At 37.0% G+C, this 11,332-nt stretch overlaps 1 protein-coding gene across 1 annotated transcript in view; it reads left to right on the forward strand.

Moving 5' to 3' along the window:
• The window catches only part of EDNRB (endothelin receptor type B), a 35,716-nt gene extending 28,014 nt beyond the window's left edge, over nucleotides 1-7,702 (forward strand). The window contains exons 5-8 of the mRNA XM_004704263.3: nucleotides 1,946-2,095; nucleotides 2,517-2,650; nucleotides 3,547-3,655; nucleotides 4,633-7,702. Coding sequence (XP_004704320.1) covers nucleotides 1,946-2,095; nucleotides 2,517-2,650; nucleotides 3,547-3,655; nucleotides 4,633-4,767 — 528 coding nt within the window. The 3' untranslated portion in view covers nucleotides 4,768-7,702. The remainder of the gene's footprint in view (nucleotides 1-1,945; nucleotides 2,096-2,516; nucleotides 2,651-3,546; nucleotides 3,656-4,632) is intronic.
• Nucleotides 7,703-11,332: the final 3,630 nt, after the last annotated feature.

Raw genomic sequence — 11,332 nt, forward strand, 5'->3', positions numbered from 1 at the left:
CCCGGGAGATGAACAGCAAATTTGTTAATAAGCCTTCCTCCAATCCTGTTACCCCATCATACTTCATATAATCTAGCTTCTCTGATTATTTTCTCAAAAACAGATTGAATAAGTATGGTGAGAGGATACAACCCTGACACACACCTTTCCTGATTTTAAATCACATAGTATTCCCTTGTTCTGTTTGTACAACTGCCTCTTGATCCATGTATAATTTCCATATAAGTACAATGACATGTTCTGAATTCCCATTCTTCTCAAGGTTATCCATAGTTTGTTATGATCTAGACCAGTGGTTCTCAACCTGTGGGCCACGACCCCTTTGGGGGTCAAATGACCTTTCACAGAAGTTGCCCAATTCATAGCAGTAGCAAAATTACAGTTATAAAGTAGCAATGAAAATCATTTTATGACTGGGGGTCACCACAACATGAGGAATTGTTGTTAAAGGGTCGCAGTATTAGGAAGATTGAGAACTACTGATTTAGATAGTCTAATGCCTTGGCATAATCCATAAAATACAAGTAAACAATCCTATTCTCTCCTTTCAGCCTAGATTCTTCTGACATCCCTTTTTCCACGTCCTCTTCTGAATCCAGCCTGAACCTCTGTCAACTCCCTGTCTATGTACTGCTGCAATTGTTGTTGGATGATCTTCAGCAAAATTTTCCTTGCATGTGATATCAGTGATATTGTTCTGTAATTTGAGCATTCTATTGGATCACTATTTGTAATGTGGACAAAAATGGATCTTTTCAGTCATTTGGCCTAGTCGCTGTCTTGCAAATTTCCTGGCATATACTAGTTAAATGCTCCCAGTGTTTCATCAGCTTGTTGAAACAGTTCGATTCTTATTCCATCAATTCCTTGAGATTTGTTTTTGGCTACTGTCTTCAGTAGCATGAACTTCTTCCTTCAGCCCCATTGATTCTCACCCATGCGCTACCTCCTGAAATGGTAGAATGTCAACTTGTATTTTGTGTTCACTGAGTCTGCGTATTCTTTCCATTTTCTATTTTTCTTCCAGCTCCACTTTCTTTCGCAGCTTCCTGCATCACTCAATGTTTTGCCCGTAGAATTTTCCAATGTTTCAGCTCCGGACTTCAGATTTTCTTGAGCTCTTTTATTTTAAAATATGCTGGACAAGATCTTCCTCTTTGACATTCTAAACCTAGGTCTTTGCTCACTTCAAAATTATATTTTACTTTGTCTTCATGAACTGCCCTTTGAGATTTTCCATTCAGGTCTGTGACATCATCATTTCTTCCACTGACTCTAGCTGCTCTACTCAGAGCAAGTTTCAGAATCTCTCCTGACATCCACATTGATCTTTTCTTTCCTTCCTTTGAATGACTTTTGCTTTCTCATGAATGATAATCTTGATGTCTTCCCACAGTTCTGTCTTTCATGTTCAATACATCCTATTTGTTCTTGAGATATTCTTGAAATCCAGGTGGGATATTTTCAAGATCATATTTTGGCTTGTAGAAATTGTTTTTATTTTCTTCAGGTTTAACCTGAACTTACATCTGAGCAACTGATGGCCTGTTCCGCTGTCATCCCCTGGCCTGGTTTCAGCTGCTGCTGTTGAGCTTCTCGATCACTCCTCGCACAAATCAAGGCACTTTGATCCCTGTGTATCTCATCTGGAGAAGTTGTGGAAGGATGCGTGTGTCTCTGAGTGGCCCTGTCTTCCAAAGTGGGCCACGGATTCCGTCTTCATTGTCTATTCCTAGTCTGTTCACACACTAGACCCCACAGTACAACAAACTGACAAATAAGTAGTGGAAAGATCTATATGTAAGTGGGATATATATATATATAAATTGATTCACTTTATAAGGTAACTATTCCTTAATGAATATGTTCTTTTCAGTTTAACATTTGATATAGAAGATTTTCTTATAGAGAACAATTAACCATAAAAATCTTTCCTTTCCTATAGTTTTACAAGAAAGCTAAAGATTGGTGGCTATTTAGTTTCTATTTCTGCTTGCCACTGGCCATAACCATGTTTTTTTATACACTGATGACTTGTGAAATGTTGAGAAAGAAGAGTGGCATGCAAATTGCTTTAAATGATCACTTAAAACAGGTAAGAAAATAAGCATACTTACTGACATGGTTATAGTTGTTATGATGAGGATACAAATGATGATGATGACACATTAACATTAAAGAATTCTTTAATGTTGCATTTTAGATTTACATTTAAAGATACATTAAAGAATTCCCTTTTCTTTCTCCTGGTATCTTTGTATATAGAAAGCACATAATTTACATTATCTATTTAGAAATACTCTGTAAATTAAATTGATCTAGATAAAATCATTACTTTAAAAAATAAATATGCAGTCATTTTGCCTCTAATTTACACAAATCCTTCAACTGAAAGTTTAATGTCCTGAATGTTTATAAATGCCACGAATTGTTTGTGAACCACGTTCTGTTTGGGGGAAGAGAATACTGTGGTTAGTGAGCCCTCGTTTCTGAGTCTGACTGTGGTTTTATTTCAGAGACGAGAAGTGGCCAAAACGGTCTTTTGCCTGGTCCTTGTCTTCGCCCTGTGTTGGCTTCCCCTGCATCTCAGCAGGATTTTGAAGCTCACTCTTTATGATCAAAATGACCCGAGTAGATGTGAACTTTTGAGGTAAGAAAGATAAAATGTAGCTGGTTTTTTTTTTTATAAAATTAAATTCAGAAGCGTTTCCAACTGATCTCTTTTATAAGTAGAAATAAAGTACAAATCATTGCAAAAATAAAACAGCTACCATCAAGTGGAATAGATTTTAGCTCATGGGGACTCAGTGTGTGTCATAGTAGAACTGTTCGTTATAGGGTTTTCGATGGTTGATTTGTCAGAAGTAGATTGCCAGTCCTCAACATTTCATCTGAGGTACTTCTAGGGGGACCTGGCACTTCTAACTTTTCAGTTAGAAGCTAAGAACATTAACCACTTACACTACCCAGGGACTTCCTTAAGAAGAAATTAAGACCCTAGCTTTATCTTTACACTTATATTAGGAGGATGAGTGATTTGGAACTCAATACTGAGGGTAGAGGGCAAGACGATTCAAAAGGATGAGAAAGACACACTAAAAATACCAGGCTGAGTTATTCTTTGCACTTTACAAACACTTTTGTTTTCAAAGTTTTAACACCTCAACTGAGTCTGTAATATTTTTTGAGCTTGGTTTATTTTATTAGTTTTTTAATCATTTTATTGGGGGCTCATACAACTCTTATCACAATCCATACATACATCAGTTGTATAAAGCACATTTGCACATTCATTACCCTCATCATTCTCAAAACATTTGCTCTCCAGAGATTGTATTTTAAAGTGGAGAGTTGGTGTGTGACAGAGATGTCTTGATGAATTTGAAAGAAATAAAAGATCAGATAGAAAGAGGGGTAGCATTATTAGAAAAGACCAGTGATAAATATATAACCATTGTATTTCTGCACAAAAACACAAAAGTCTGCAATGGATACATGCTCAGAAAAACACATTTTCACAGACACATTTTGCGTTGTTTTTGTCAGCTTTCTCTTGGTTTTAGACTACGTTGGCATCAACATGGCCTCCCTGAATTCCTGCATTAATCCAATCGCTCTGTATTTGGTGAGCAAAAGATTCAAAAACTGCTTTAAGGTAAGAGATTATTCCAAAGTACAAAAAATATTTTAATCCAATATCAAATATGGCCCTTTAAAAACATTAACATTGATATCCAGAGAGATTTAGTAAACCATTTTATAATTTCCACTTATACTGTATCATGGATGATTTTTTTTTAATTAGGACTTTTACCGATAAATCACTATAATCAATTTTTCCCTATGGATCATAATGAATCACTCAATTACTGCCTCAACCAACCAGTTCTATTCATGGAAGGGCTCAGAAAATCAATCATACTCCTCACTGATGTCCAGCAATATCTTGATATTTTTATCAAGAGAAAGCCACTGTTTATGAAACAGTGAACTAAATATCATCTAAGACATAGAGTTTCTAAGTTAATCAACAGAATGAAAAGAGGTTTGGCTTACTTTTTTTAATCTAAGAAAAAGTTGGAATAATAAAATTGACATATTTATATCTTCAAAACCTTATTGTAAACTTAAATTGAAATGACGCATGAGAATGTCATGTGGCTGAACATAATCACAATTAACATTAAATTCACTAGCATGGAAATATTTTTATGGCATTATTATTTGATAAAGATCAGCATTTGGGGTAGTATGCGTACTATACCTTCATTGGAATAAACACACACACTCATGTGTTTATAGGTGTGTGGTGACATATTTTGCTATTTCCATAGAAAATATCTTTAAGTATTTGTCAAAGTATTAGAATGGCTTTCTCTTAATAAAAATCTTTGTATCTTCTGTATGTTTTCTAATATCACATGTTCATATTATATACATTTGTTTTACTTCTTATATCACCTACTACCCGGTAATTATTATATATTTTTAAGGAGAAAAAATAAGAGAGCATTAGAAAAGTAAGCCCAAAATTGCAAATCGTGCATATAAAGTCAGAACATTAGAGAGTATGAAGACATGCGACAATTGAACTGATACAAACTTAAACGAGTGACTTTGTTTTTGGTTTAGTCCTGCCTATGCTGCTGGTGCCAGTCATTTGAAGAAAAACAGTCCTTGGAAGAAAAGCAATCATGCTTAAAGTTCAAAGCTAATGAACCCGGATATGACAACTTCCGTTCCAGTAATAAATATAGTTCATCTTGAAAGAAGGAATATTCAGTTACTCACGTCTTCTTCCTTTTTCTTTTCTGGACAGAAGTCATTAAAATAATGAAATGTTTGCCAAGACAACACAAAAACACTGTGCCTGGACCAAAAATGGTATGACAACATACGAGTAATTATTAATATTCATAATCACACATGGCATGTTATGAGCTGTTGATAATGTGAGAAGAAAAGCAGTGAAAAGGAAGATGCCTCTGTGAAAGCACTTAACTTTTAGCTAGCACTTCAGTGTAACTCTTAATACCATCCAATGTATTCATGCATCATTCATGTTTAAAATGAGCTCACTCAGAATTCTTATTGTTGTTGTCTTAGCTGCCGGGGGTCTGTCTGGACTCACTGAGACTCCATGTGACGAAGTAGAACTGACCCATAGGGTTTTCTTGAGTGTGATCTTTGTGGAAGCAAATTGGCAGGGGTTTTTTTCTCTTGCCAAGTCATTAATTGATGACCTGTCAAGAGCTTAATTGTTTGTGCCACTAAGACTCCTTAAAATTCTTCTTAACCCTTTACCGGGGAGTCCATTTTTACTCACAGCAGCCCTGTAAGACAGAGTAGAACAAACACCAGGATTTCCAAAGCTGTCAATCTCTACAGGCGCAGACTGCCACAGTTTTCTCTTTTCAGAAAAGCTAGTGGATTGAACTCCTGGTCTTCTTGTTGGCAGTCAAGCCCTTTAACCACGGCACAATCATAACTCACAGAATATTTAAGAGGATTATTTTTAAATTGGTCTGAGTGTGATACAAAGGAAAAATATGTTGTGTGTAAAACATGATATTTAAATTACAAGTTTAAGTTATTCCATCGGATTTTAAAAATTCCTTTACAACAAATTTTCTATCAATGATTGTGCCACTGTTTGTCGAATACAAACATTTTCAATATAAAATGTGCAAGCAGTTTAGCTGCTATATTGTGTGGACACTAGCAATATATTAAATGATCTAGATGGAGTATCAGGAAGTGAGAGCTCAACTAAGCTTTTGCAAATCATTAAACGCTTTACATTCAGATGAGATCATACATAAAGGTAAGAGAATGAGGGTTTGGAATGTTATCCTGAAGCATTTCTTTGAAATCTCTCATTCATAACACTACAAAGAAAATACTACCTACCTACAAGATTTGCAGGGTTATTAAAATATTCCTCATCTTTCATTCCTGTAGTCTAAGCTGTATGAGTTTAGTTTCTTTATGTGTAAGTATTTCGCTACATGCAGGGCACATAGAAGATTAAATCTAGGGCAGGTCCCATGTTCATAACTTTACTATGGAGAGACGCCAGTAACCTCAGAATGGACAGAATGTGAATTGCCTGGAGCAATGTTCACATGGCTAAGGATAAGGGAGCATCCTCTCTCTCACTGATGCTGCAGTTAAAATTGTCTCTGGCATTTGTATAATACTACAGCTCCTATACTATTTTCCCCCAAATCTCTCAAATTAGCCAATTAACAGATATTGTAAGTTTATGAAAGAAAAATTGCCACTTAGTTGATCCCTACTCTGCCACTGAGTACACCCATTGCCATGGAATTGATTCAGAGTCACCCTCTAAGACAGAAGAGAACTGCCCCTGGCTTCCCAAGGCTATAAATCACGGTGGAAGTTGACTCTTCTTTTTCATTAGCAACCCAGTCCTTAACCACTGCACAACCAGCACTTTTTTTATAAAGTGTATTGCTGATTTTTATATTGTTTTTCTGAATGGCCATTGAAAATAGTTCTTGACCTGGTGTTTTTGTATCATTTAGAGGCAAAACTATGCTTTGAAGCTCTAATAACCTCCAGCTTTGTGCATTCTTGCCTACTTCTTCAATCTTCCCGACAAAGTGCCTTACAATTCCTGGGAATGGGATGTGTGTGAAAGTATGTCCAAGAGAAAACAGAAGAGAGAGGAAATGAGGTGGGGTAGGAGGAAGCCCTTGGGAAATGATTTCCATTCTTAGCCTAATGTTCATCATTGCCCCGTCACATCAGCGCAAAAGGTCCTGATTATGTTCCAGCAAAGCTCAGTGTAATGTTCTCAGACTGACTTCAGGAGCGAATGAAACCCACGAGCTTTTAACTCGGAGTTAAAATACAACAGCATTTACATATCTTTTTTTCTCTCTTGGTAATCTGGACCACGTGTTGGAAATAAGCTGGCAATATTGTTTTCTGCCAAACCCCAACAATGTAGCCAAAAATAAAAGACTAATTAATTTACATGCCATACAAACTCACAAATTACTTTAAAAATTGTATTTTCATTTCTTCCCAATCACCTTGTAAAATGACTGTCATTACAAAAGCTATTTCTAGTTTTGAAATTGGATTCAAAATTCAGATTAAAACCTGGATTACTAGGAGTGCCACAGTTTGTTTACATATCTACAAATATATGATATATAATTCCCATTTAAGCATGGGCTCTTCAGTATATGATTTGTAATAAAATTGTGCTCAAGAACTTTTCTAAAAATATTTGATTCAAAATTTCAATAGACTAAGACAAACTGATAGTAAAAAATAGGATTCCTTGGCATAAGTCAGATAGGAAAAGGTGCTACTGTTTAGCTTTAAATATTTTTCTCTTAATATAGAAATAGGCAAAAAATCATGTTAACATTGATGTTAAATCTCAAAGGATTTATTAATGAGTTTAGCTTATTTTTTCTTTATACAGTAACTGCTAATATGTAAGTATGTTCAAAGACATTTAAGAGTTGATAGCTGAAATATGACCAAAGAGACAATTTTTAGCAAAACAGGGGTATGCCCTATCTTACTTCATAAAATTGTAATATAACCGTGCAAAATAATCATATATTTTGTTTTGTTGTGGCCACTGAAAGTGACAGATGCTGTAGTTGCTAACTCTTTACTATGTAAACAAAATCAATAAACATTAAACGTTGTTTTAAAATTTAGAGTTCAGATTATTTTTTACCACGTAGGCAATAATTAAGTAAATTCTAATTGATAAAGTGTTTATAAGAAAATATGAAAGTTCTTTTAAATGAACATGCCCAGTTTCTGATCTCCAAGTGGCATTGTATTTGTTAAATTGATTGTAAGACCAGATATATATACAGACCTTCAATGTTCCTGGGTTCATTATTTGGCTAACAGTGTTCAGTGGCACCTCATATGATTCTCTGGTTACCTGCTTTGGGGGCATTTCACTATTTAATCATCATTTTCTCACAAGTCAAAATTTTGAGGGAATGAGGTTTGAAAATACTTATTTTGTTCCCCAAGCTCCTTTTCTGAGTGTTTACTGTTTGCAAAGTGGGATGAAATTAACAAACTGAAGAGACCCTGCTTAATGTGAGACAGAGATGATCGAGTTTTATACAAAGTAAAATTAGAGTACAAAATCACTGCATACTGACTGCTAGAAAAGTTCACACCTTTGTATCTATTATTATGGTCCTATTCTTCATTTGCTAAAAAGAACCAAGAACTTTCATGGACTCTATTACAGATAATTATGTCAAACTTCGAGTTGCAAAGACTTCTATCATTCTGACTGACTGTCACTGGATTTCAGCCATCTTATCACAGCCAAGGGGTTGCAAACAAAAGTGGTTTGAATCACAGTGGCTGTGTGAGAAATACAGCAAAGAAAAACATAGCAAGGACCACAGTCAGCCGTCACCCAAAAGAGCCTACCTTCAAAAAGATATAATATCCCTCTATGATGCTCACCTTCCCGACACAACCACTGAAGACAAAGCGGGTGAATAAGAAAATGTGGTGAAGAAAGCTGATGGTGCCCGGCTATCAAAAGATATAGCGTCTGGGGTCTTAAAAGCTTGAAGGTAAACAAGCAGCCATCTAGCTCAGAAGCAACAAAGCCCACATGGAACAACATATCAACCTGTGTGATCACGAGGTGTCGAACGGATCACTGAAGACAAATGGGTGCATAAGCAAATGTGGCAAAGAAAGCTGATGGCGCCCGGCTATCAAAAAGTATAGCATCTGGGGTCTTAAAGGCTTGAAGGTAATCAAGCAGCCATCAAGTTCAGAAGCAACAAAGCCCACATGGAATAAGCACACCAGCCTATGCAACCACGAGGTGTCAAAGGGATCAGGTATAAGGCATCATCAGAACAAAAAATCTTACCATAGTGAATGATGGGGGGAGTGCGGAGTGGAGACCCAAAGCCCATTAGAAGGTCACTGGAGATTCCCTTGCAGAAGGGTCTCGGGGAAGAGAAGAGCCAGTCAGGGTGCGTTGTAACAACGATGAAAAATACAACTTTCCTCTAGTTCCTAAATGTTTCCTCCCCGCTCCCACTACCGTGACTCAAATTCGACCTTGCAAGTCTGGCTAGACCAGAGGATGTACACTGGTACAGATAGGAACTGAAAATCCAGGGAATCCAGGGCGGATGAGCCCTACAGGACCAGTGGTGTGAGTGGCGAAACAGGGAGTGTAGAGGGAGAGTGAGTAGGAAAGAGGGAACCGATTACAAAGAGCTATATGTGACCTCCTCCCTGGGGGATGGACAGCAGAAAAGTGGGTGAAGGGAGACGTCGGACAGGGCAAGATATGACAAAATAGCAATTTATAAACTATCAAGGGCTCATGAGGGAGGGGGGAGGGGGGAGGGAGGGGGAAAATGAGGACTTAATGCCGGGGGTTTAAGAGGGGAGGAAATGTTTTGAGAATGATGAGGGCAATGAATGTACAAATGCGCTTTACACAATTGATGTGTGTATGGATTGTGATAAGAGTTGTATGAGCCCCTAATAAAATGATTTTTAAAAAAAGAAAGAAAAAAGAAAGGGGGAACCGATTACAAGGATCTATATATAACCCCTTCCCTGGGGGATGGACAACAGAAAAGAGCGTGAGGGGAGACATTGATCAGTGTCAGATATGGAAAAATAATGATTTCTAAATTATCAGGAAGGGCGGGGATGAGGAGCTTGTACAAGGGGCTTAAGTGGAAAGCAAATGTTTTGAGAATGATGAGGGCAACAAATGTACAAATGTGCTTGACACCATGGATGTATGTATGGATTGTGATAAGAGTTGTACGAGTCACCAATAAAGTTATTTTTTTAAAAAAGATATAATGTCCTTTATTGTTTCTATAATAGAGGAGCCTTTCTTTACTTATCCATCAAATACTTGTATTTTATGATAGTATTTCCAGTCTAATTAATATATCCAATTAACAAAAGTTTAGTGTACTTACCATATAATTGTTGCTAACTACCATCCAGTTGGTTCCAACTCATAGTGACTCTACACCACACAACAAAGCACTGCCCAGTCCTGCACCATCCTCACAGTTGTTCTTATGGTTGAGCCACTGTGTCAATCCATTTTGTCAAGAGTTTCCCTTCTTTCACGGCCCCTCCACTTTACCAAGTATAATGTCCTTTCCAGCGGCTGGTCTCTTATAGTAAGATGTGCAAAGTGTGTGAGGCAAAGTCTTGCCATCTTTGCTTCCAATCAGCATTCTGGCTGTACTTCTGCCAAGACAGATATGTTTGTTCTTTTGTCAGTCCATGGCACCTCCAGTATTCTTCTCCTGCATCGCAATTAAAATACAGCAATTCTTATTTATCTTCCTTATTCAATGTCCAACTTTCACATGCATTTGAGATGACTGAAAATACCATGACTTGGGTCAGGTACACCTTAGTCCTCAAAGTAACATTCTTCCTTTTAAGCACTTTATTTTTTTTCTTTATTATTAAATCATTTTATTGGAGACTCATAACAATCCATACATCAATTGTGTCAAACACATTTGTACATGTGTTGCTATCATCATTTTCAAAACATTTTCTTTCTGCTTGGGCCCTTGGTATCAGCTCCTCTTTTTTCTCTCCCTCCCTCGCCCTCCCATCCTCATGTATCCATAATAAATAATAAATTATTTTTATTTTCATATCTTACACCATCCACTATCTCCTTTCACCCTTGTTTCTGCTGTTTGTCTCCAGGGGGAGGTGGGGAGACAGAAGAATATATGTCGATCATTGTTGTCAGTTCCTCATTTCTCCCCCTTCCCTCCCCACTTTCCCCTACCCTCATGGTATCACTATTCCCATTACTGTTCCTGAGAGACTTATCTGTCCTGGATTCCATATGTCGAGAGCTCTTATCTGTACCAGTGTATATGCTCAGGCTGGATTTGTAAGGTATAACTGTGGTCATGATAGTGGGGGAAAGGAAGCATTCAAGAACTAGAGGAAGGTTGTATGTTCCATCGGTGCTATGCTGCACCCTGGATGTCTCATTCTTCCTTTGTGCCCCTTTTAAGCACTTTAAAGAGTTCTTGTGCAGCAGATTTGCCCAATGGAATATAATGTTTGACCTCTGGACTGCTACTTCTATGAACATTGATTGAGGATCCAAACAAGATGAAATCCTTGGCAGCTTCAACCTTTCTTGATTTATCATGATGTCACCTAATGGTCTTGTTGTGAAGACTTTTGTTTTCTTTGCATTAAAGTATAATCCATATTGAAGGCTGCAATCCTTGATCTACATCAGGAAGTACTTCAAGTTCTTCTCATTTTTAGGAAG

This window comes from Echinops telfairi, unplaced genomic scaffold (assembly GCF_000313985.2).
Source record: "Echinops telfairi isolate 266 unplaced genomic scaffold, ASM31398v2 ScPeMD7_7467;HRSCAF=8505_0, whole genome shotgun sequence".
NCBI classification, from domain to species: domain Eukaryota; kingdom Metazoa; phylum Chordata; class Mammalia; order Afrosoricida; family Tenrecidae; genus Echinops; species Echinops telfairi.